The sequence below is a fragment of the Spinacia oleracea genome, chromosome 2 (genome assembly GCF_020520425.1).
Source record: "Spinacia oleracea cultivar Varoflay chromosome 2, BTI_SOV_V1, whole genome shotgun sequence".
NCBI classification, from domain to species: domain Eukaryota; kingdom Viridiplantae; phylum Streptophyta; class Magnoliopsida; order Caryophyllales; family Amaranthaceae; genus Spinacia; species Spinacia oleracea.
Window position 1 is genome coordinate 7646007 of NC_079488.1, and position 26422 is coordinate 7672428.

General features: G+C 36.0%; 2 protein-coding genes and 1 long non-coding RNA gene across 4 annotated transcripts; 2 read left to right on the top strand and 1 right to left on the bottom strand.

Annotated features, from left to right (window-relative positions):
- Window positions 1-4392: 4392 nt before the first annotated feature.
- Window positions 4393-10784, top strand: LOC110779539 (DNA repair protein recA homolog 3, mitochondrial). 2 transcript variants are annotated; one of them, XM_021984032.2, is made up of 10 exons: window positions 4393-4501; window positions 4600-4690; window positions 5468-5528; window positions 6225-6442; window positions 6741-6828; window positions 7507-7679; window positions 8018-8164; window positions 8535-8666; window positions 9419-9821; window positions 10351-10784. In XM_021984032.2, the coding sequence occupies exons 2-9, from the start codon at window positions 4634-4636 to the stop codon at window positions 9794-9796; spliced, it is 1254 nt and encodes a 417-aa protein (XP_021839724.1). In that variant the 5' UTR covers window positions 4393-4501; window positions 4600-4633; the 3' UTR covers window positions 9797-9821; window positions 10351-10784. The 2 variants fall into 2 exon arrangements, with proteins under 2 accessions (XP_021839724.1, XP_021839726.1); XM_021984034.2 differs by lacking the exon at window positions 4393-4501 and having other exon boundaries at window positions 4508-4690; window positions 5468-5574.
- Window positions 10785-11779: 995 nt separating this feature from the next.
- On the bottom strand, window positions 11780-14736 carry LOC110779537 (uncharacterized). The gene is made up of 5 exons (XR_002531156.2): window positions 14570-14736; window positions 14353-14464; window positions 13632-13696; window positions 12225-12671; window positions 11780-12036 (listed from the first exon to the last, which is right to left on the bottom strand). It is a non-coding gene; the product is annotated as an uncharacterized lncRNA (long non-coding RNA).
- Window positions 14737-17483: 2747 nt separating this feature from the next.
- Window positions 17484-25827, top strand: LOC130467738 (uncharacterized). Its single transcript, XM_056836446.1, has 11 exons — window positions 17484-17702; window positions 17929-18007; window positions 18171-18213; window positions 20170-20438; window positions 20766-20911; window positions 20987-21070; window positions 21178-21343; window positions 21494-21584; window positions 24167-24277; window positions 24371-24471; window positions 25673-25827. Exons 7-11 carry the CDS (start codon window positions 21222-21224, stop codon window positions 25758-25760), a joined length of 513 nt encoding a protein of 170 aa, XP_056692424.1. The 5' UTR covers window positions 17484-17702; window positions 17929-18007; window positions 18171-18213; window positions 20170-20438; window positions 20766-20911; window positions 20987-21070; window positions 21178-21221; the 3' UTR covers window positions 25761-25827.
- The last annotated feature ends 595 nt before the right edge of the window (window positions 25828-26422 follow it).

Below are 26422 nucleotides of genomic sequence, written 5' to 3' on the forward strand. Positions count from 1 at the left end.
TTCTGACAATATTTCCGTTTCCGGCAATATTTCCGATTCTGGCAATATTTCCATTTTCCGATAATATTTTCCGATACGTACCATGTTTCCGTTTCCGGCAACATCTACGACTTGGATAATATTTATATTTCCGATACGATCCATATTTCCGTTTCCGGTAATATCATCGTTTCCGGAGTATTCATTTCTTGCCTGTGACGATCTCAGCTCCCACTGAAACCAAGATCCGTCGATTCCGAATATCCATAGATGGAGTATCTAATGCCATTAAATACTTGATCCGTTTACGTACTATTTGTGTGACCCTACGGGTTCAGTCAAGAGTAAGCTGTGGATTAATATCATTAATTCCACTTGAACTGAAGCGGCCTCTAGCTAGGCATTCAGCTCACTTGATCTCACTGAATTATTAACTTGTTAATTAATACTGAACCGCATTTATTAGACTTAACATAGAATGCATACTTGGACCAAGGGCATTATTTCCTTCATTGCCCCCCCTGTGGCGGCTTTAGGAAGATATCATGACTGAAGTCGGCCACAGATATGATGACGTTCGTTTATATTTGACGCCGTACATGCGTGCCAGTATGATGCAACCTCTAAACGTCTCATGTGTCATCATGGTCATTGATGATGATTATTCGACATTCCGATTTCCTTAGCTTTCTCGGTAGTCTGGTGGCGTCGTGTCATCGGTCATTGCCATCTCGTGGCGTCGGGGCATACCCTCATGATCAAGGTAATCTGTTGTCATTAATATACATACTAACGCGTATATTTGTGGCATGTCGTTAGTAAATGAAAAATAGTTATCACGGATGATATATGAGAAAATTTCAATAGGGTATGTGGTGTTAGTTTATAAAATTTTGACGTCAGTAATAAATGAATTGAGTCACTCATACCATTCGATTGTGTTGATGACCCTCACGATCTGCGATGTACGTGGCAGTGACAATACGTGTATATTATAAATAAAAGATAACTTACTTCGAAAGTATGTTCATACCTTTAGCCCCCATTGATATTCATCTATCAATCAACGATCTGTTGGCGAACTTACGAAGAAATATATTGTTAAAATAAAGATGTTCGATAATTACTTCACCGTACCATGTTTAACGCCAAGAAACTTCTTGTCGTCATAGGGGTATCCAGAATGGTCGCGTCCTGCTGTCGTGACTTGTTGTCGTGGTGTCATGTTGTGTCGTCGTGACCTCATGTCGTGTCGTGACCTCGTGTAACACTATCACAAAATAAATTAAAAAATGTTAGATATTTATTTCTATGTGTCATACTTGACGCCAAAGGATTTCTTATCTTCTTATGTGGCTGATCGCGTCCTGCTGTCGCGACATGTTGTCGTAACAACGCGTTATGATGTGCTGGTGAAGAACTTGGTGACGAGGACATGGGAAAAGGACACGACGTTGGGTTTATGATGTCAAGTGGTTTGATGTTGGTGGGGGGGTGAAAATATGATGACATGGAAAGTGTGATGGCGAAAGGTTAATTTTTTGAGAGGTGATTGTGTTGTAGGCTTGGCAATGTTGATGTGGGAAGTCACTTTGAGGCGTTACGTTTTTTGGGTCCGGTTGTGTGAATAGTCATTTGATGTCGAGCCCCCGATGTTACGTACCTGGCTAACATCTTGTCTACAACCACATTCTCATATGAAAAGTTTACTTTTAACTAAACTTGAAATCATAACAAGTGACATGCATCAACATGGTAATAATAATTCAGATACTTTCGAAAATTAAATCGCATCAAAAATATCGTATAAAATTTAAATCAAATAAAGTATATATACTATATGCTCACGGCCTTCTAACGTTGGTCGCCTGCTTTACTCACGACCTTGCCAAGCGACACGTCAGTACTTGTAGACAAGACAATACCTTGTCACCTGCCTTCTAACGTCGGTCGTCTGATGTACTTATGACCTAGCCAAGCGACACGTCAATACCCTTAGACAAGACAATACTTGGCGACACGACATGATTAAACGACAAGTGGTGACGACGTTAGTACAAAAAGTGAGATAACAACGTATAACATATATTTCAAAGTGCTTTTGTAAATTAAAACAAGCAAAGCATACTATATAAAAAGCAAATCAAGTAAAGTATACTATGTGAAAATTAAATGAGATAGAGTATACTATATGCTCCCTTGCTCCCCTGTGGAGACTTCAGGACAACTACAAATTCTCCTATTTGATACTTGGACTGAAGTTAGCCACAAAATCTAGTATTGCCGACAATTTGTTGTTGAATCTCCATTTGTCGTCTTCGTTTTTGGAGACGTCGTCGACTGATGTGGAGGTGGCGTCGGACGAAACTACGTTGACGTCATGTCATTGGTGGATGACGTCACGTGTTCGCATCTGTTTTAGTGACAACAAGGACTAGAAACAATATTAGTTTAAATTAAAATCACCGGGGTTGAGTTTTATACCATACTTCTTGCGACGTCAAGTGATCAAATCGTCTCGAGATCTTATCAAGGTACGAGACAACTCATATTGTATCTTGTTTGTGGTGACATCTGCATGATGGTCCGTGACGTCTAGAACGAAACCTATTTTCGATTTCATCAAGCGTTAGTGTCGTTGTTGTCACGATATGCATCATCTAGGTTGAATTCGACCACTGAGACGCGTCACTTCTAGCGATGACACCTGCTGATATCGACACCTGATCTGACGACGACATGTACCCTGACGTCATTCCACATTCCATCGACCAACGAGCCTGGCGACGACACCTGACCCGTCGACGACACCTGACCCGTCGACGCCTGACCGTCGACGATGCCTGATCGTCGACGACACCTGACCCGTCGATGACACCTGACCGGTCGACAACACCTGACCCGTCGACGACACCTGACCGTCGACGACACCTGACCGTCGACGACACCTGACCGTCGACGACACTTGACCCGTCGACGACACCTGTCATGTTGACGACATGTGCCCTGACGTAGCTCCATCTCATGGTGGCGACAAAGTATGACAACAATCCATAGCCTGGCGACAACTTTATTGGTGAACCCAAGTGGGTCGGATATTGTGTTTGAGAGGATATTTGTGGATATGTGTTTGAATATAAATCTAACCATCTCCCCACAGACGGCGCCAAACTGTTTATGCCAAATTTCGTATGGACGACCTTTGGTTGGGACATAGACGACTAGATAAAATAAAGTATGCAAATGACAGGAAATAAATGACCGAAAATAAAGAGAGACGAGACAAGAGATGGTGACGCGGAAAACCCGAAAGGGATAAAAACTGCGGGTGGCATTGAGTCCACCAATCCACTATGTTGTCGGCGTAAATAGCCTAGATTAGTACATGTACAATGTGTATAATGTAAATATAGCTAATTGATAAAGCATGAGTAAAAGGGAACACACGAGTGGATTGGGATAGTCGAGGAAGGTGCTTGCGAATGAGTAACTATACGATATTGGGCTTTGCTGTAATGACCCGAAGGTATTGGGAAAAGGATGCATGTGTCTCTGGGATCCCCTCTTCATTATAAGGAAATGGAGTATTTATAGTGAAATATACGTAGGTCTCATGGAGTATAGCAAAGTAATGGTTAAACAATAGTAGTGGGGAGAATGGATATTAGTGGGGTAAGTGGAGGAATGTAGTGGCTAGGTATGGGGAGTATTTAGTAGAGGTTGATAGTTGGGCCCCTTCTTTACCGTAGGTATTGGCCGTCTTTATATAACACTGGGTCTAGCCTTGTTGAGGGAATAATGTTGTTAGCTCCTTGATATCCTCAACTGTTTGCTTAATAATCTCCAATCGATTTGACCTTGCCCTCCAAGTATTCCTCGATTCAGCCACAACGACTCCCTAAATGTAGGAGTTAACCGATACGATCTTATTCACGTTGACCCGTTCAAACGTTGACCTCACGTCGTACAAAACGACCCATAACAGTCTGTATGCCATTTTGTTTATTTTGTGAGGGGGTGCAATTTTATAGGGGAGTGTGTAAAATTATTTAGCGTAAACTAAATTAAATGTGGTTATAAACTAATATATCAATCCTACATATTGTTGTTGTATTTTGTAATTACAATAAAGTTATAACATACAATAAAGTTAATTTTGTTATATGTCATACAATCGTGCATCGCACGGATTTAAATGTAGTCTAATATATAAAATATAGCAATTAATATATATAACAGTTTTATTTTAACTTAGTATTAGCTATTTCACACATTTTCATTTATAAATAAGTTTATTTCCGATAAAATAAATTTAAATTAATTTAGACAAAATAAATCAAATCAAACGAAACGTTAATCAGAAATGATGTGAAACTTTTTAAAATGGACCCACCACATAACTCCGATTTCCTCCCGACAGAAGAAGAAGTTTGAAAAGGAGGGAAAAACTGAAAACCTCCCCGCAGTTTGCGACACAAAACCCAGGAGGTGTCCATTTTCATTCCATAAACCCTAAAAACCAGTAAAAACACACAGTATCCCTCTTTCTTCCTCTTTCAAATTCCCCAATTTCTTGCAGAAAATGCTCTAACATTTTTCTCTCTCCTATTTTTTTTAAAGCCTTTTCAACTTCTCAAGCACAAACTTATCTCCCATGGCGAGGCTTCTTCGCCACGCTTCTTCTTTGCGACGCTCTCTGTTTCAACCGGAGGTCTGTTACTCTCACTCTGACGCTTTTTTTTATTTTTAATTTTGTGTATTTTTTTTGCCTGATTATTCATGCTTATTGTATTTCTTGACAAAGAAGAGTATTTGCAATTTATTTGGGTTTATTTTTTGATTTTAAAAATAAAATAAAATTGACTAGTAGTTTACAGTGCTGCAGAAAATGAGAAAATAAATGCATGTTTATGGGTATTGATAAATACTTAAATGTTGAAGAAAGAAGGAAAATGATTTACTCTCTTTGTCCGCAACTAATTGTCTACCCTTTGTTTCAACTGAAATGATTTTCCATGGAAAACAATTTTCAAGGTAATGGATAAACGGAAAATAGTCTTCCTTTGTTTGTTTTGGAAAGAACATAGAAGTGGAAATAAGATGAGAGAAAAGGAAGTGTAATTGATTAGAATGGAAAATCTTCTTTTTGAAAGTTGGTTTTCCCCAGAGGAAGTTGTTTTCCACATGTGTGGAAATTGTTTTCGTGCCTTAACAAAACAAACAAAGGAAAATGGGAAAATCATTTTCCGGAAAAGGGTTTTCTGTCAAAACAAACGGAGCCTTAATATAACTAAGTTCGGACCGAGGTAGCACCTCAATTTTTGTTAGAAAAGCGAAGATAATTTCAAATTGTATGTGGAAGGTAGATTTTTTTTCTTCTTTTGTTATTGTTTCTGCGCAGTTTGTTGAGTGAGTGGGCATTGTTGGTACTATTTTAAGTTGAATGCTGTGAAGGTTTCTCATTTACTGACTGTTTTACTGCTTGCAGAGTTTCCAGAGAGAGATATTGGGAATCTCTTCTTTTCAGTGTAGAGATTTCTCTTCAAAAGGTGCTAAGTTATTTCAAGTTTTTGTTTATTGAAGTATTGCCTATAGGTGAGATTGTTACAAAGTTGATAGGATGTTTGTTTCTTTATCTATGTTGTGTGGTTGAATTGATTAAAAATGCTGAAAGTGTTGTTGGAGGAGGTTTGATTATATATCGCTGTTTGTTTATTGTGTCATGTTAGATTGGGTGTTGATCATTGTGTTTCTTTATCATGTAAAGCTTGGTTTGAGATGTATTGTTCCTTTTGATTATAAGTAGTGGTGATGCTTTCCGATAAGCATTTTATCCTTTACCATATAAATGAGGCTTTAGTGCATTGTTCACGGTACTAATATCTAAATTTGGCGGGCAACATCCAACTTCCGTTTGCTTTTGAGCCTCCACTTTCTTCCCCGATACACACTACCTGTTATGGGCTTGTGGATTTCCGAGTTCATTTGACTCTTCATACAGGTTAAGGTCTCAAAGGTCTTTTTTGTTTTGTTTGGATAAAGTCAGCTAAAACACCCTACCCTAGTACTTCATTTTGATAAAGACAGCCATAACACCTGGAAACGTTGTCAGCTAGGCTATACAGAACCTTCTTTTTGTTGAAGAGAAGCAGTTTTGATATGCATAAATAATTTAGTAGTGATGATGCTTTTTGGCTTTTCCATTCAATTGCTAAGTGTCAACTTTTATGGGTTTGTTGGTGAAGGTCGGAAGAAATCTAAATCAGAGGCAAGTGACTCTAACGAGGAAGGCTTGTCACAGAAAGAGTTAGCTCTTCAACAAGCCTTAGACCAGATAACGGCTTCATTTGGAAAGGGATCTATAATGTGGCTTGGTCGATCTGTAACACCTAGAAATGTCCCAGTGGTGTCTACTGGCTCATTTTCTCTGGACATAGCATTAGGAATTGGAGGATTTCCTAAGGTACTTCCTATTATGGACTTGTTCCCGTTAGATATTCCTTGTATTTGTAGATGTATATGCGGGAAATGTAAACATCTTATGGTCATGCTAAGATAGTGTAGACATGTTATAGATTTTCATTTAATTTATAGCCTCGTAGGTATTTGGAATAGCTGTATTTATCCTTCTTCATGTCCGTATATTTTGAGGTTGTATTCTGGAAAATTTACCTATAGCAGGTAACATAATAGTGCAAGTCCAGCATATTTCACCTTTCTTTTATGCTGATGATCATGATATTTGTTTTGAATTTTTGTAGGGGCGTGTGGTCGAGGTTTTTGGGCCAGAGGCGTCTGGGAAGACTACCCTAGCGCTACATGTAATTGCTGAAGCACAGAAGCATGGAGGTTATGATACTTAATAGCCTTTCACCTATCTACTTATATTTTGTTATGGAGTAGCTAATTAGCTATAATTTAATTTGCCTATTCTCTATCATAGTCTGATTTATGCCGAGTAGATGGTAAGTTTGTCTAACATGTGTTATTTTATAGATGGTCCTATGGTAGTCCTTCCCTTCAACATTTCTACACACCTCTAATTGTCTGTGTCAATATACTTTTCCATTTTTTGATTGGACAGTACTTTGACTTCTTTTTTGTCATGCCTTCTCATAAGTTCTTCCACCTTTAACTCTTTAAGTATTCTTTCTGCACTTCAAAGCTTATGTGATGATAATATTATGTAGGATATTAGGCCTTAGTTTGAAAACATTTAGATAATTCAGTATCATGATCATCCGTCGTCTCTTACCGTAAGTTATATGCTTTGCATCTTATGGTCGTCATATCCTCCAATTTGTTATTTCTCCATTGTTTATTTGAGAGGAGAGGATGAATAACAACTTCTATGATGAAACCTTTTCTTCGTTCACCACTGTCTGCATAGGTATTTTACTAGTCATTACCATTTTACTTTTTAGGGTTGAGTTTGATTTAACATTTCCTTACTGATGTCTCATCCCATTTTTTTTTCTTTTTTTCTTTTCTATTTGTTGACTTGCATGCTCTCGTTTATTTATGTAGGCTACTGCGCTTTCATTGATGCTGAGCATGCTCTTGATCCATCTCTGGCTGAAGCTATTGGTGTAAATACTCAAAATTTGCTTCTTTCACAGCCAGATTGTGGTGAACAAGCTCTTAGCCTTGTGGATACCCTCATCCGAAGTGGTTCAGTTGATGTTGTGGTGGTTGATAGTGTAAGCAAGGATCCCTTCTCCCTTAAAGTTTTTGTTTCCTCTCTCTCTACTACTTCGCAGTCCTTTAAAAGTGTATTTGTTTGTATATGTAATCATGTATACAGTTACATACACTTGCTTAGTTGCTTTTTCCCTTTGTTTTGGGTTGTGTAGTTTGTTAATGCACTTATATTACCTATTGTTGCTCAGTGTATTTTATTCATTTTAATAAACTATGTTAATGTGGCCTGCACGATGCTCTTTTATCCACGTGGTTTTCGTGTTCAATCATATTTGATTATGTATAGCATGACCTCTACGATCTCTTTATACACTCGGATATTTATTCTTGGCTGCAGGTTGCTGCCCTTGTGCCGAAAGGAGAACTTGATGGTGAAATGGGTGATGCACACGTGGCTATGCAAGCAAGATTAATGAGCCAAGCACTTCGAAAATTAAGCCATTCACTGTCTCAATCAAATTGTATATTGCTATTTTTGAATCAGGTAGATATCTATCTAATATTTTTAGAATTGTTCTATCTAATATTTTTAGAATTGTACTCCTCAGTCCTCTTTATGGTTATGAAAAATATCTTCTATTTGATAGAAACTGTATCCCATTTTAGAATGCCAAGCCCAGTTATGAACTGGAACAGTTATATTCTGTTTTTGAGGATTGTTTATGAACTATTTGAGAAGTCAGTAAAATCACTTGTAAGAGTATTTGCTATCAACAATCTTTTCATGTTGATGTTCTTTCTTAAGCATTTGTATGTTCATTGTTTCTTGGCTCTTTCGCTGTAAATCTTTCTGTACTCTTTGGATGAAAAAAAATGTCAGTCTTAAATTCCTGACAGGATGACATTTTGTTCAGGTGAGAGCAAAGATTTCAACTTTTGGATTTGGCGGTCCTACCGAAGTTACTTGTGGCGGTAATGCTTTGAAGTTCTATGCGTCAGTGCGTTTGAACATCAGGAGAATTGGATTTGTCAAGATAGGAGAAGAGGTATATTCCAGTAGCAACTTATAGAGTATTCCAATATCAATGTTAGCTTTATGGTTTTGTGTGACCATGTATTCTGGTGACTTCCCCAATTGGATCAATGGTTCTGTTATCTCTTATCTGTACCAGTTGACAAGTATCTGATATTTGCATGTTTCTACTGCCTGGGACATAAATTGGGTCATTTTCCAAATTCTTTCAAGTCAAATTCTTTGAAATCTCTGTCATTTTCCGAAAGTTTCATTTGCTATAGCATGGCAGTTACTAAGTTCTTGGCCATGTAAAATCAGTGTAGATATTAAATCTGGCTAGGTATTATTTTCCAACTCTATTATGACCAAGAACAAGTACTCCCTCCGTTCCATAATACTTGTCCTGTATTGGGCGTTCCAAAATACTTGTCCTGTTTCTATTTTTGGACATGCAAACATCCTTCACTTTTCCATAAATTATGATTGTTTTTTCTTACCCATTCTCCACTTTTCCATCCCCACATCCACTTTTATTTGTACTTTATCAATAAACAATCATCTGCTTTATCCCCTTCTCCGTAAAAACACTCACAATCATTGTTTTTCTTACACACTTTTCACGTTTCTTAATATACCCGTGTTTTTCACCAAATGAGACAACTAATATGGAGCGGAGGGAGTATATCACATTAAACATTACTTTATATATCTAAGAAAAAAAATGTGATCTGATGCAGGTTTCCATCTATATCCCTTAACCTTCTGTAATGTTTCGTTTCGCAGACTATCGGGAGTCAAGTCCTTGTGAAGGTCATAAAGAATAAGCATGCACCTCCTTTTAGAACTGCTGAGTTCGAACTCGAATTTGGCAAGGGCATATGCCGGGTCGCAGAGCTCATAACCTTGGGTGTCAAGCACAAACTAATTAAAAAGGCAGGCAGTCATTATAACTTCAATGGCCACAATCTCCACGGGAAAGAAGCACTTAAAAGGTATCTCAATGAGAATGCAAGTGAAAGAGAAGAGCTGGCAACGACGCTTAGGGAAAAGCTACTAAGTTCAACGACGGAGGAGGCTGCAGAGGGAGGAGAGGTTGCAGAACCGTTGGAAGAAACAGTTTTGGCTGATGAAACTGAAGATACAACAGCCGCAGAAGCGTAGGATCCTTTGAGGAAATTCTTTTCAGGTTTGGTTTTTGCATTTAGATCTGTCAAACGGGCCGGGCCGGTTTGGTTGGGTTATAAAAAGTTACTTTCGGGTTCGGGTTTATAAGGCCTGATCAAGACCCATAACACAAAATTTCATACACAAGTTTATATTTAGTCAAATACAGCCATGTCTGTAATGGCGTACTCCGTATTATTCAAATCAAAATCAAATTACACCCAACAATATTAAATTAGTAACGTTTTTATTGTGCTTAAAATTCCTCAAAAACTCATGTATTACTATAAATACAACGATTTTCAATCGGCCAGGTTCAAATGGGTTTGGTCGGGTATTGACCCATTACTTTCTGGGTTGTTCGGGTTCGGATGAAACCGGATTACAGGTGAAAAAATCTTGTTCAAGACCCAATATGTTTGGGTCGGGTTTTAGGCTATGTTGATTTTTGAGGAGTCTAGTTTTGATGTTAGAAAATTCAAGCAGAGCTTCTACTAGTTATTGTGATCAAATATGTGCAGGGGTTAATGTGTGAGTCTTTGAATTTGCAGATGATCTTCTACCTGTCAAGAAAATTCAAGCAGCTTGTACTAGTTGCGATCAAACATGTGCAGGAGTTTGAATATGCAGATGATGATCTTTACATGTGAAGGAATGAATATTAGTGCTCAAAACTGGGATGGGAGAGTAGAGTTTTGGCGGATCTCTGATAAGGAAAGAGATTCTAAGCTACGCCCCAACCACATCATGTATTATAGGAAGAGTAAAGATCGCTGCAGTTTTGAATTGTGTATATTTCACTAGTTTAAGTAAAGCTTGATTTTGCTGGTTTACAAGATCTGTGGAAATCATTCACATTGTGGTCGTAGAAAAGTTCTTTCATGTCTCATGATATTGAAGAACTTTTAGGATGGGAATGATCAATCAATTTGGTGTACTTGTGAATGGCGGATATTTCATGAGATACCCTCGAGGTTTAAGTTTATTCACCAGGTACCCTAGTTGTTTCAGTAATTCACCAGGTACCCCTCAGGTTTCATTTTTTCGCATGAAATACCCTTAGTGACCCTTAATGACTTACGGTGTTAAGTCTCAGTTAGTGTGCTTTTACTATTCTATCCCTCCTTCAACTTCTACCCCCTGACCTTTCTTCTTCCTTCTTCCTTCTTCCTATGTTCTTCCCTCAAAAAACACCCACTCTCTCACTTCCCCACTCTCTCCGCCGCCCTACGGCGTCGATTTATTCCTCAACCACCACCCCCTTTCTCTTTCCTCCGCCACATCTCCTCTTATTCTACGCCGTCAAACATGGCGAATCCTGCCGAAGACGTTGCCAAGTCCATCGCCAATTCGTCAATGGATTCCAATCCTAATCCTGAATCCGAAACTCTCAGCAAGAAGTAAGAGGTTTTGCAAATTAAATTTAGAAAGGAGTACAGAAAATGGAGGAAGATCGGAAAAGCGAAGCATCGACAACCCCATCTTGAATCGTTGAACCCCATTTCTCAAATTCCCAATTCCAAATAATCAAAAACCCCATTCTCAAATTCCCAATTCCATATAATCAAAAACCCATTTCTCAAATTCCCAATAATCAAAAACCCCATTTCTCAAAAAATTCAGGCAATCGAAAAACCCCATCTTGAATCGTTCACTAGTAGAAAAACATCAAGTGCTTGGGGGAAAAAGCCCTCAAGTGCTGGTGATTATGCCCCCATCACTTGGAGGTGAAGCACTTTATAAAATTTCAAGTGCTTGGGGTTGACCCCAAGCACTTGACAAATAAAGGGCTTGGGGTTTATTAAACCCCAAGCACTTGATATGTCAAGTGCTTGGGGTTTACGAAAAACCCCAACCACTTAACATGTCAAGTACTTGGTGTATAAGGAAAACCCCAAGCACTTGTAAAGAAAAAAATAAACAATAACATATAGATAAATGTATGTTTCTTATTAACATATAAACAATAACATACGCTCATAATAAAAATGAGACAAAAATTATATATCAACTCAAAAAGTATTACAATGTGCAATCAACAAAAAGCAATAGTTTAACCACTCTTCTATTCACATATATCAATGTAAAACTAAATTGAGCCGTTGACATTTGAGTTCCATGGAGATAGATCAGGTAGCAACAACTACATCAGATGGACAAGCAGCGGTGCTTGATTCACATGTCGCATTTACGACCTTCACCAATGAGCCCTCACTCGAAGAAACAGGCTCCTCAAACTGTTCAATATTGAAAGCATAACAGACTTCTTATAGATAGAGCAAAGAAAACGAATAAGCATACAAAAGCTTGAATTGATCGGTTACAACGCAATCCCTTAGCATATTACAGAGTGCAACAGAATTCCAACTTTAATGAAATAATTAAAGGAGACCTGTAAATATTCAAGAAAACACAAGAGAGTTACCTCCAAGTGGGTCAGCATGTCAACTGTAACACTTTGTAACACCTTAGCTTCAAAATGTTGATATATTAGCTAAGTAAAACCTTAGCTTCTAGATACCACTTTGTAACACCCCGACAATTCTCTTTTTCTAAAACAACCCTTTTATAAATATAACTATAGAGAATTGTCAAAGTATTATCGCCCGTGTGAAAACGTAACGGCTTATTCAGAATTTTGCAGCGGAAAACATAAAACTAACTTTTAGGTTCATAAATAATCGATTACATATTAAGTCCAAAACCAATTAACGGAAATAAGGAAATACGAATAGTACGACAACTTTCAAATCCAAGTTAACAACCCAAATCACTTAATAAAACAAATATAACTACAAGCTCTCTAATCCCGATCCCAATGATGCATCATCTTCAAACCTGTAGATGGACAACGCTTATTGATCCTTAGAGACTGCTCACCAAAGATGGGTAATCACAGGATCAATAAGGCATAGCCATGATCAACACACACAAACAAAGTACGTAATCAGCAAAGCTGAGTACTACATACTAAAAGCAATAATAATCCTAACATGATACTATCAAACGAACCATCCTAACATGATACTAATGAACATAAATAAGGGCAGACAAACATGATAGTTTGACGACCATACTTGACTAGACTAGGCTAGACTTATAACAATAATATTATTTTAGTTGAAATAGACAATGGACCGAGTTTTCTAGCTAGAGGCTTCACTAAGGAAGACGAGGTACGTGCGCGACTCCGTAACCTCAGTGACCTGCGATATCGAGGAACGTTTGAATAAAAATAGGACACGGTGATCAATCCGGTCCGAATTAAAGGCCATGGGCTACCACCATGAACCCCAACTCATGTTTGTCCGTCACTTTAGACGTGCACAGTCTAAAGCTATTGCTACTCAGTTTCACTTTACATGATTTACAAATTGACACCCTGTTATGACTCAACAATCACATAAGGCATACAATCCACATTTATTTACAACTGTTTTTATCTTGGAATTAAGTAAGTGATCACAAAGGCATCAAACAAGACTCATTCCAATTAACTCCAATCTTTCCTTTAATACTGATCAACCCTGTATATGGGTATAAGGTTTCAACTTACTAAATGAGGTCCTCGCCCTCATAAAGTAGTGAAAAGCTAAAAGGGAACAACAATCCACTGATCTGAATTATATACAAAGTAATCTAGTGTTCCCAATCAAACATGTTTGTATCAATCATCCATACTAACATGCTATAATCCTCAAAATGCAATATAGGTTCAATATGTCTAACCAACAGTATTAAACATGCAATATTCAACCTGACTAAATTCATCAACGATATCAACATAACCAAGTTCATCAACAATTCAACATGGTTTCAGGTATGTACGTACCTTGTGTAAACAAACTGATAGACCACTTTAACACTTTCAAAAGTCGCCTAAAGAGAATTCTCCGCCTAAACAACCAACAAGTAATCCCAATCAATTTCTAATCATTGGCAACCATAATAAAGCATTCTAAATGCATCCTAAACATATTTAGAACTTTCCCCAATATCAAAACTTAAACATTTGCTTTCCTTGCATCATAATTATTGAACTAGTGATTGAAATTCGTTGAAAACTTTTTGCAAACATCGTACTTTAAATTTTCAGCAATATAAATTCATTTAAAAGCTTCACCAAGGTCAATCTACGTTCCTAGTATCTCAAAACAACCAATTCAATAATTCATACTCAACCTATCATGATTAATAATCATAAAAACCTTGAATTTCATACTTTAATCAATCAAAACCAATATTTCAATGTAATTAGATAATCTGAAAATTAATAACTTTATTATAAAATTCATATAATCTTAAATTTATAATTTAAATCACAAAACCCATAACTTTAATTCAAGAAAACATAATTCAAATTAATAAATCATGATTAAGCCCTAACTTAATTTTAATTAATCAAAACTGAAAATTAATTCGTTTTTAATCTCAACCCAAATCTGAAAATCATGTTCAAACCATAAAAATCATAAATTTAATATGAAGAACATAATCTAAATTAACAAACTTTAATTTAAAATAATTAGTTACTTAGGGTTTAAGAAAGTAACCAATTCGAGAAGGAGGAGAGAGAGAGCCGGCGGACAGAGGTGGCTCGCGGCAGGGGCTGGGCACGGCGGCACACGGTGGCGCGACTTGGCGGTGGCTGCGCGAATCAGGTTGCTGCAACATGCGAAGGGTTAAGGGAAGCACGAAAAACAGAGGGGAAGAGAAAGAACGAAAACAGAGGAAAAAAAAAGGAACGACGGAGAAGAGGATGAGAGTTACCGGCGTCGACAAGATTCCGGTGACGTGCAGGAGGGTCCGGCGGTGTGAGCGGCGGCAGCAAGGAGGGGATTGTTGAGGAGGAGCAGTTACGTGAATAGGGGAAAGAGTTCTCTCTTTTTTTTCTTTCCTCTAGTTTCACGTGAATTAGGAAAAAGGGGAAGGGAGTATTGTGTTGGGTTTATTGGTTTGGGCTTTGCCCAATTGGGCTAGGAGTAGGATTTAGGTTGATGAATCCAAAATGGTTGGGATTGTTTTCCAATTTTAATCGAACGTGATTTCAAAATTCGAATTCCGTTTTAGCGTAAAATTCAAAATTAAATTTTGATTTCATAAATCATTAAAATATTCAAAATGTAATAAAATAATTATATTTTAATTAGATATTCATTTCTAAAATCCGCAAATTGTATTTAAATATATTAAATATGCGTAAAAAAATATATAAACAATGTATAGAATTACGGGGGATTACATCTGCATAATGAAGATACGAAGCAATTATTCTGCATAATGAAGATGAGAAACAATTATTATGAAAAGCATGATGTGTGAGCAGGAATAAGTAAAGTTAGGCTTTCACTTTGCTCGCCCACAGCCAGATTGCAGTGCTTTATGGACATTTAGTCTCATATAGCAAGCTGTCAAATCAAATTATCCTAGACATAATGAACATCAGAACCACTAACGTTATAAAACAAACATTGCCTTAGTCTGAAAGAGAAGGGATGACTGACGATAATCCCCAATTAATGACTGCTTCAAACATTCCACTTAATATCATTATCTTATGACTGCTTCAAATAAAACTACAGTATTCACGAATAAGAATGCTACATTTCTTCAATTTTATAATTCGTAGTATGATAATTTTGGAAATAAAAAAACAAACCAAATTATTAATAAATCATACCAATAGTTAGTAACTTCATTACAGATTCTTAAGATCAACTAAACAAGTAACTTCACACTAATTTTCAACAATATCATGTTCTCACATATGAAGAATACACGACCGGCTGATGACAAGAAACTCTATATATGAAGGATTCAAAGTTAAAGAGTTCTCATTGGATTCAAGAAAAAAAATAGTTTGTTGAGCAAATTATATCCCAAAGAACAATATATTGACCCTATTGAGCACATCTCAATTGGTCTGTCACTTAACTTCAAAAGCAAATAAGATATCTGAAGGACAAACCTAATCATACACTTTTTTTCATTTAACAATTGAGACACCTGTATAGTTCTAAGTGAAAGCTATAAATCTTTGGGCAGGCATACAAAAACTTGTTTCAGTCACATTTAATCACTACACATGACCCATGAAGCATAACTCCCCTATTTCAGAATTAATTTAACAAAAAAAAAAATGAATTCTCTCAAACTTGTTAGCATCAACCATCATTTTCTATCACTATGTCATAGTAAAAACATAATTGATCGGGGGGAAAAATAGGTCGTTACTAGTCTCTCCTAATCAAACAAATTACCTAAACTAATCACTAAACACAAGTAAAGTAGTAAGCAAGGGTCGGAATCCACAAGGACTAAGGCGCACTAATCTATGTTAATCGAACAATAAGCTAGGTCGAAACGAGTTGGAAAGTCAACTAACCAACTAAAACTAAGTCAACTAAACTAAGAAATCAAAAGTAAACGAGATTAGGGAATGGGTCAAACAACAACAAATCATGGATTGAACCTAAGAGAATTGAAAACGGGGAAGATTCACAAGCACTACATGATAAGCGTTGAATTCACAAATAGCTCCAACCATCTCCCGACATGCGAGCAATTTCCCTAAGCATCAAGGATGAACTCTCGTTCTACCCTATCATACCCGTGGCGAATCAAAGTCCTAATTCAACTACATAATCAAGTTTAGGTCTTTAATCCCTTTTCAACCCAACTAGACTACTCCAAGCAATCATGGAACACTTAATTGATCAAGTTAAATGCAACATGTATTGGAAATGCCTAAACATGTAATAATTTAATCATGAAAATCCCTAATTTTCAATCACAAACACCCAAACCAATCAATGTTGAGTTTTCACCAAACCCTAATCAATAAACTACTCCATAATCATAAAAATATGAAATTTATAGAATTAACAACTAATAACATGATTCTAAGCAAAACAACAACTAATTTAAAGATTTAATTATAAAACTAAACAAGAAACTAATCTAATCAAAGAAACATATAAAACAATAAATAAGACAATAAATGAAGAGAGAAGAGTAAAGAAAATCTCATTGATCAAATGGTGGAAATCTCCAAATCATCAATTTCCCCATCTTTGATTTTTCAAAATCCAATTTCAACCCATTTAATTTTCTCACTTTTCTCTCCCTAAAACTAAAACCCTAGAAAATGAGACTAATTATGTACATTCCCCCCATAGATCTAAAAAAAATGGTATTTATACCACTTGCTAATTAGATGAATGAAAAAAATGGAAAAGAAAAAAATAGAAAAGGAAAAGAGAGTAAAAAAAAGGATAAAGAAATAAAGAAAGAAGAAAATAAAAAGTGAAAAAAAACAAAAAGGACAAGAACTCCCCCAAATGAATACGGGAGGTTTTAGAAAAGGACAAAAGGAGAAAAGGAAAGAAAAAGAAAAAAAAAAGGGAAAGAAAATAAATCCTAACACTTTAAAACATGTAAACTTGGAGTTACTATTGCAGCAATAGTGTTCTGCCGTTTTTGCCCCCACTCATATGTCTTTATTACTCATTGCCCTTCTGTCCAGCTTATGCCACGTCGCTTCTTCATCCACCGTTGATCTTGTGCCATCTCTCCCTCTTCAGTCTTCACCTCCACTGCTTCCCTTCCTCTTTGTTCTTGTGCGGGTTTCCCAGAACTCCTGATGAGTTGCTCCCTCTTTCTTCACCCTTTCTCTTTCCTCTGTGAATATGCCGGTGCTCTCTCCTCTTAATTTTCTTCGATCTCTCCTCTTCATTTTCTTCCATTTTTTTTTATCTCCACGTACTTTCCAGATTATTCTGTCTTCTACGGATGTGAAGATCAGAAATTGAAGAAAAGAATGTGCTATGGATTGCGATTGCCGGAGTTTTCTCTCCTCCTCCAGCTTGCAATCAACACTCTCACTTCGTCTTCTTCCTCCCTGGTATAATTCTATCTTCTCTGGTTTTGTTACATTAGGGTTCTATTTTCGGTTGTAATTGCTGAATTAGGGTTTTTAATTGAATTGGCAAATTGATTTAGCGTTTTTGTTGCATGAATATGTTAATTTTATGATTAAATCGGATCATTTTGATTTCAATTGATTCAACTTTTGTTCAATTTTCTTCATTTTTGATTTTCAGTTGCCTTTTTTCTATTTTTGATTGTAGCTGTTAATTTATGTGGATGCGTAGGAGATGAACAATCTTGCGATTCCAGAACCAAGGGCTTTTCCATGTATTGCTTTAGGTACTACTCAATTTTTTTTTTTCGATCGTAAAGTTTGTTGTGACAATATTTCGAATTCTAGAATTGGTAATCTAAGAATTTTTTTTGATTATCGTTTTAATTATGATTAATTCAGTTTTTTGTTTTTGTTATTTTGTTTCTTTGAATGTATACTGTCTTGAAGGGAAAGGCCATTGGATGTTACCCATGCTCATGCTTTTGTTCAGGTATTATAGGTTTTGCTATCGTCTCTTTGTTTATGTTTACATCTTTCTGATATGGGGTTTGTTTTTGAGGTCTTGATGGTTTGGGTTTTATTTGACAAATCGTAAAAACCACAAGATATGTCTGGGGTTCTGATCTGCACTTTATAATGATATGCTATGAAAATCTGATCTTTGTATAGTGATATGCTTTGTAATATGGGATCAATAAAGGAGGTTAGGTTATTTTAGAGGAATTTTAGGTGTGGTATGCAAGATATGCGTGTTAGGCGGGGTTGCATATCATTCCAGTAAGAAGGCAATCCAATTCATGGTGTATAGGAAGTTAGGTAATGCTTATTCAACATTCGACGTGTTAGTGCTTACTGCAATATTTAGGGTAAAGACACAAGTAAATAGTTGCTTATCTAAATATCAGTGCAGTAGGGTAAAGACACCAAAATCTTGTCCAGTTGCCATTCCAGTTTCTTATTCTCAGGTTCTCTCTTTTTCGTCTAACACTTACTATTTTTGACCAAAATTTTGCATTATTCTTTGTCAAGGTTTGGTTGAGATTGTAATTTGAATTTGTGACATTTATAATTTATATGAATTGTCAATTAATTATCAGTTTTAAGGTTAATGATTTGTATTAATCTTGGGTCTGAAGGTGATAGATATCAGCTTATGGGAACATTAACTAATGTTGTTTACAAGCTTGCTATTAGCATCATAGAAAAGCGGGTGCAGATTTATGCTTTTAATTTTTGGCCTCTTAATTCAGTTATTTAAATTACTCTATATACAACTTCATGGGGATTGTAGCTTATAAGATGGCATGGATAATATCTTTCTGTTATAAAATGGAAGAAGTCGCTGAAAGATCATCTTTAACCTATCATGTTTGTTCTTTAGTTTGAACCATTATTATTAGTTAAAATGCAGAACCTTTTCACTTTTATCTGGAGTAGTTGCTAACTCCATAATATTCAAAGTGGTTCCTTATTTTGAGTAGTTTCTTAGGCTGTTTGAATATTCTGGAGTTAAAATACAGAACCTTCGCACTTTTGGTAATTTGTTACCTTTCTTATATGGGAAGCATAGTAACTTGATAGTCACTTAGTAATGGCATATGTAACTATTAAATCTTAATTGAGCAGACTCTGCTTTGAACTTGTATAACATTTCGTACTAGCAGTCACATCCTTGTATCTTGCAATACTAAAGATGATACTCCGTATAAAGCAAATAAACTACTCCGTATGACTCAGCCTTTACAAAATACAGAACCAATTCTTCTGATTGAAAAGGAGCCGCTGCTTTGGTCTCTGATTGAATAGGAGCCGCTGCATGGTCCTTAACTGGGCTATTATATTACTTTGTGTTTTAATCGTGTTTGTAGTGTCTTGTTCTTGTGAGTCTTGTGATGTCTAATTTTGATCACTAAGCGGGGAGAAATTTACCCTTTTGTAGAGTCGAGGGGATGAAATTTCTTGTTGGATCAATCTGATAGTTATCAAGAGGTTAAAATGACTGAATGAGCGAGCCTTTAATGAGGGGATGAATGCTAAGGACAAACAGAGAAGCCTGGTTATATGTTCCCTGATTTTGTTTTAATAGGGTATTATTAGGTCTTGATTGAATGTGTTGTGTTGTGGATGTTGGTGTCTATTGTTGCTGTTTTGTAGTGGTAATTCTGTTGTTGTTCTATTTCTCCAGTTTCTGTTTTGTTCTACTGAAATTTGTTATTTAGTGCTGAAGTTCATTTTGGCGGTGGGTTAATCAATTCCTTTTGCCGCTACAAATTTTCTACTGGATTAATTAATGTCTGCATGTGAATGAAGTTAAAGGAGTTAACTTTATTTATTTTGGAGTTTCTGGTAATTAATTAATTGAGGCAGTGTGTGTCATGCACTCATGCTTATCATTTGCCAAAGTATGTTTTGCTTTATTGCAAATTATTTGACGTCGCCTCTGCAGGCTCTGCTGGGAATTTATCATTTGCTTCATCCTCAATATCCGGCCTTGTAGGATATGTCAAGGCTTGGGAATTGCCACTTGTAAATCTGTAATGCTGTTGTATATCAAGCTCCTACTTTTTCTTCAGCAAGCTGTTATTCAGCTTCTGTGTGGCATGACAACAGTAAAGACTGCATTGTGCTAAAGATAATCCGTGTTCTTCCACCTGCTGTTCTCAGCAGTCAAGCAAAAGCCATCTCTCCTACATGTGAACTTGCAATTGCAGAAAGGTAAACAATCTACATAGCTTTCTGCATTCTGGCCTTCTGGGTGTCCCAAAATTTCAGCTGTCTTTCTCTTTATGATTACCCCAAACCTTTTCCCAACCTAAAACGAGAGTCAAAAGAGCCTAAAATTTCCTGAATTGCCCCTTATTGAACTGAATTGTTAATAATAGTTGAAGAAAGAAAGCATCCCTTAAGATTATAAACTTTTGGGATAAAGGGAATAATTTTTGTTTTTTACTACAGTTTGCAGTCTCGACGTCTCCTAAACTGGTTACAATTATGTTTACGGATGTTAATGTTTGTCTTGACTCCCTTTTCTTTTTTGAGTAGGTCCTGGTGTTTTTACCCCATATCGGTGAGCGAGTTTGTTCAAATTGACTTTGACAAGGGAGGCACCACTACTTGCAGGAGATCTGAGGTTTCTAATAAATCCTTCCATTTAACTCAGGTGCATTGGAACCATATCGATGAAAATGGTACTTTTTCACTTTCATGATTGGAGTCAGGAATTCTTGATTGTCTTATCAAGGATTATATTTTTCTGTATGCAGGAGTCTGCCAGGAAGAAGCATGGTTTGATTCAGTGAGCATACTAGAATCTGAATCTGATGATGATTTTATCAGTGTTTTCGGAGGTCAGCAGGATCATCCATAACATTCTTGTTTGTTTAAAGTACACTTTCATATTTGGCATGATTTCCTTTTTACTAATTGTTGCATGATTATTACATACGGGTGGTAGATGGAAAAATACTCAACCTGTCAAACCTGTGGTCAGGTGCACACATGTTACGTCCCCAAGCAGGATTGCTCATTCCCTGTGCAAATGGTGATGAGAAGGCATTACCAGGCTCTTGGTCTGCAATTTCACCCTCCGTTTTTAGGGTCCGGGGGGAGACTTTCTTCAAGTAAGTTCAATCTGTTTATAAGCATCTTCATTTACTCATTACATCAAAAAAATCCCATCTTCTTTTATATTTTACCTTATACAGCAAGTCTTCTATGCAATTAGTTACCTCAAAATCAATAATAAATCCTTCAATGTTCCTGGGTGACAGCGATGGTGAAGGCATAAGTCTGGTGCTGTATTTCAAGCTATCTGACAAAATCGACCAAGAAATTCCATCAGACTTCATAGACAGCATCAAGGTACTTTGTTTCAGTTGTTTTTTGACCTACTTTTTCCTTAAAACACTCACACTTACTGCAGTTTATCCTAAAGAAAAGCGTTTCCTAATACACAGACTGATAGACAATGAATCTGAGAAGCTTAAATCAGTGGTTCCTTACAGAGAATGACTTAAAATCTTGTCGGGGGTGGTAAATCCGGAGGATCTTCAGTTGAGTTCTACTGAAAAGAGACTTCTTAATGCTGACAAGGACAAACCAGTTCTGTCACGCCCTCAGCATGATTTTTTCAAGGTTTGACACCATTATCTCAAATCATTCTTTGGGGTTTATTACTCTTAACAATTCAGGAAGCAATTTGCATAAATATATTAGAATGAGTCTTAGAAACCTTGAATGTGCCACATAAAACATGTAAACGGTTTAAAATGATAAGTTAGGTTCCTTAGCTCAAAGTTGGGCGAGAAAATGCCATTTTATGCAAAATATGACCTATAACGATCAAATAAACCTTAAATGTGAATAAATACATTTGAATATGTCTTAGAAAGTTAACACTAGGCTTATAAAACATGTAATAAGTTTAAAATCATCCCCTAGGTCATTTAGTTAAAAAATGGGAGCGAAAATGCCTTAGTTTAGTTTAAATATGACCTATATCGACCAAATGTGCCTAAAATGTGCATAAATACATTAGAATGAGTCTTAGAAACCTTGAATGTGACACATAAAACATGTAAACGGTTTAAAATGATAAGTTTGGTTCCTTAGCTCAAAGTTGGGCGAGAAAATGCCATTTTAGGTAAAATAGAACCTATAACGATCAAATAAACCTTAAATGTGAATAAATACATTTGAATATATCTTAGAAAGTTAACACTAGGCTTATAAAACATGTAATAAGTTTAAAATCATCCCCTAGGTCATTTAGTTAAAAACTGGGAGCGAAAATGCCTTAGTTTAGTTTAAATATGACCTATATCGACCAAATGAGCCTAAAATGTGCATAAATACATTAGAATGAGTCTTAGAAACCTTGAATGTGACACATAAAACATGTAAACGGTTTAAAATGATAAGTTTGGTTCCTTAGCTCAAAGTTGGGCGAGAAAATGCCATTTTAGGCAAAATAGAACCTATAACGATCAAATAAACCTTTAATGTGAATAAATACATTTGAATATATCTTAGAAAGTTAACACTAGGCTTATAAAACATGTAATAAGTTTAAAATCATCCCCTAGGTCATTTAGTTAAAAACTGGGAGCGAAAATGCCTTAGTTTAGTTTAAATATGACCTATATCGACCAAATGAGCCTAAAATGTGTATAAATACATTAGAATGAGTCTTAGAAACCTTGAATGTGACACATAAAACATGTAAATGGTTTAAAATGATAAGTTTGGTTCCTTAGCTCAAAGTTGGGCGAGAAAATGCCATTTTAGGCAAAATAGAACCTATAACGACCCAATAAGCATTAAATGTGAATAAATACATTTGAATATGTCTTAGAAAGTTAAAACTAGGCTTATAAAATATGTAATAAGTTTAAAATCGGCCCTTAGGTCATTTAGTTAAAAAATGGGAGCGAAAATGCCTTAGTTTAGCTTAAATATGACCTATATCGACCAAATGAGCCTTAAATGTGCATAAGTACATTAGAATGAGTCTTAGAAACCTTGAATGTGCCACAGAAAACATGTAAACAGTTTTAAATGATAAGTTTGGTTCCTTAGCTCAAAGTTGGGCAAGAAAATGCCATTTTAGGCAAAATAGGATCTATAACGACCCAATAAGCATTAAATGTGAATAAGTACATTTGAATGTGTCTTAAAATGTTAAAACTAAGCTTATAAAACATGTAAAAGGTTTCATATGGTGGCTTAGGTTATTTAGTTCAAAGTTGGGAGCGAAAATGCCATTTTTCGCTTGCTTTGATTTTTGTTAAAAATGTCTGTTATATTTGTTCTTGTTGTTTTCTTTGATGATGTAAAATATGTCGGTGCTAAATTAGGATTCTTGATGTGATTTATGGGATGGGTTTATGGTTTATGTTCAATAAATTGGATCAGCATTTCAATTTATGTTGTTTTTAAAATAAATTTTTAGCTGAAGTTGCAATATGCGTTACTTTGTGTTGGATATGAAAAGAAAATGGATCATTTGATGCGCCGCCATTCGAAAATTGACCCAATGGAGAACAAAATTTGATAAATTGGTTATGAAATTAGGGTCTTTTGTTGAAGATATTTAATCTTGTCCATGTAATCTTTGTGAGGAAATTTTGAGGTGCATTTTTCGGATGTACTGTAAAGTTACTAAGCTTAGGCAAAGCCAAGAGCAAAGTATATGATGCTTTCACTTTCAGGTTGTCCAGTTCCAAAAGAAATGTGCCGCAGAATCACGCTACATCAATAGAGGCTAATAGTTGCTTTTAAATTTAGTAAACTGTTAATCAATGATGACATCCTAATGGGCTTTGACTATATTAGGGAATTGACCTTGTTTACTGTGATTCTAAAGTGAATGCGATTTGTTTCATAAAGTTTAAAGTTATGATTTCAGCAACCGTTGAGTGACTTGTTACTTCTTATAATTACAGATGGTGCAAACTCCTCTTCGTGTTGCTGCTGGCTACAATGATGTTGAGATTGTTGAAGTTTTGCTGAAATGGATGGGATTGGAGAAGGTTGAGCCGGAAGCAAGGAATATGGTATGAGCTTGCACTTTGGTGAATTGTGCATAAGGTTGCAGCAAACAGTTGACTTTTTTTTTTGACCCCTAACATTACAGTGCTTTTTTGCAGTCTGGGGAGACTCCATTACACATGGCCGTGAGAAGAATGACTGCAATGAAGTTGTTAAGCTGCTTCTTTCTCATGGTACTTCTGTGGAGGCCAAGGCTAATGTAATTTTCTTTCTTCTCTCTCCACGTCCTTCACAATAATTATTAGAGTATAGATGTTAGTTGAACGTTGAACCTGTCAAAATCTGTTTTCTTAAAGATCTCTTTCTTTTGTCTATATTTCGAATAATTATTACAGAGAGATCTAAAAAATGTCATGTTATTTACACTATTCAAAAATCATAGTTATTGAGAAATACATTTCCGTTTTTCCACCATTGCTTCTCGGCATTACAAAACATCAGTTTACTTTCACATGTATCATTTTAATGAAAAGATCTGAAGTCTTTACTTTTTCCTCCTCTGTAACATTTATTGACCGAGTGATTATGCTTTTGTACTACGATTGAGCTACTCAGCTTCCTTCAACCAACAAATCTTCTTCACCATTGATCAAAAATATTCACATATGGGATTTAAATATATGAATACCTTTAATTTTGAGTAGCTTGAAAATGATCCAAGCAATATAGGCCTTAGTATATCTAATTTTGAGTAGCTTGAAAATGATCCAAGCAGTATAGGCCTTAGTATATCTATAATGCATTTTCTTATTTTGTTTGTAGGATAGTGGTTTCATTGCCACTGCTTGTAGTAGGTTTGTCTTGAGATGAGACTGAATGTTACTAGCAAGTATTATTTGAAATTGATATAGTTTTTAAGAGAGAATCACGCTGCATAATGAACAAATGTGAAAGACTTTGAAATCATTTATTGGCTAGGAGGGTATGGCAGTTTTTTTATCTTGAACTCGCAATATACATCTTACAATTTTTTTTTCCAGTTTCCTACTGCTTGATTAGCCTATGCGCCAAAAGAAATCCAAGGGGAAGACATATAGTCAAGTTTGATATTGTTTGTAATTTATTGAAGAGTGTATGACCATGCAGTTTGCACAACGAGATTGTAAGATTTTAATGGATAATCTTTGTGTTTATCCCACAAGATGCGTTCTTTATATATTTCAGAGAATCTTTTTCAGAAACTGTTTTCAATTTCTGGGTTGTGATTAAGTTTACACTTTATTTTGACATTAGCTGAAATTAATATGGTATGATCGGAAGTTTCCTTATGCTAATACTAATACTATTATATGCAACTTTGATTCCCTGAAACTCGAGAATGCAAGATGGAAGGTATGTAAATTCATCTGTGATCTACCTTTCCACAGGAAAATTTGGTGTAAATTTTGTTCTTTGTGCAGGTTATTTTCACTGATGATTCGAGATATCGACAGCAAGGATAAACATCTAGAAGAAAGTTGTACAGGAAGTTCTGAAGAAAATAGCTGATGGGTGGCGTACCAACTCTAAGGAAGCAACAGGTTTCTGCTTACGGCGTAGTAGCTGAATTGTTGGAGCAATACCCGGTTGATGGAAATTTTACCTTGCTGGGTCCATTGATATCCTAATGGAAGAATTCAAGAACACTCAAGTTATCAAAGTTTGGGACATCTTACCAGCTTCCAAGATTCCTACACTTGCAAGGGAACTTGATGCTTGGTTTGGGATATATACCATGGACTTCATGAATCGTTGCAAACACAAATCTTTCCAAGGGTATGTCTAATATCCCCCCTTTTCAAAAATGCAAATATAAGCCGTCTTTTCTTTTTTGAGAAATATAAGCAATCTTGTTAATGTAATTAGTAGTTCAAGACGGAAAAAGTTTAGGAACTTGTCTTCCTAATGGGTTCTGCTACTTGTGCATACAGGAAATTGATAGTGTCAATGTCATGGCCAGTTCATTCTGTTCTCGGTGTTGATTCTTTGTCAGACAGGATTTCCGCTATGAATATATGGGATGATTGAGAAGAATCCTGGTTTTAGAATTGATTTGGCAATAAGGATGCTTTTGTTTTTGGTAAGTGCGCAGCTTGCAGGATTATGTTGCATTTGTCAAAAGCATATCGACTGATAATTTATTGGTTATGTTTTGTGAATTGTAGGAAGCA

Excerpts from the sequence above, each read along its gene's own strand:
- LOC110779539 (XM_021984032.2), top strand. The coding sequence starts at position 4,634 with ATGGCGAGGCTTCTTCGCCACGCTTCTTCTTTGCGACGCTCTCTGTTT. Across the intron at positions 5,529-6,224 it reads TAGAGATTTCTCTTCAAAAG|GTCGGAAGAAATCTAAATCA; the intron begins GTGCTAAGTTAT and ends TTGTTGGTGAAG. Across the intron at positions 8,165-8,534 it reads TATTGCTATTTTTGAATCAG|GTGAGAGCAAAGATTTCAAC; the intron begins GTAGATATCTAT and ends CATTTTGTTCAG.
- LOC130467738 (XM_056836446.1), top strand. The coding sequence starts at position 21,222 with ATGTTACGTCCCCAAGCAGGATTGCTCATTCCCTGTGCAAATGGTGAT. Across the intron at positions 21,585-24,166 it reads ACTTCATAGACAGCATCAAG|ATGGTGCAAACTCCTCTTCG; the intron begins GTACTTTGTTTC and ends TTATAATTACAG. Across the intron at positions 24,472-25,672 it reads CTGTGGAGGCCAAGGCTAAT|GTTATTTTCACTGATGATTC; the intron begins GTAATTTTCTTT and ends TTCTTTGTGCAG.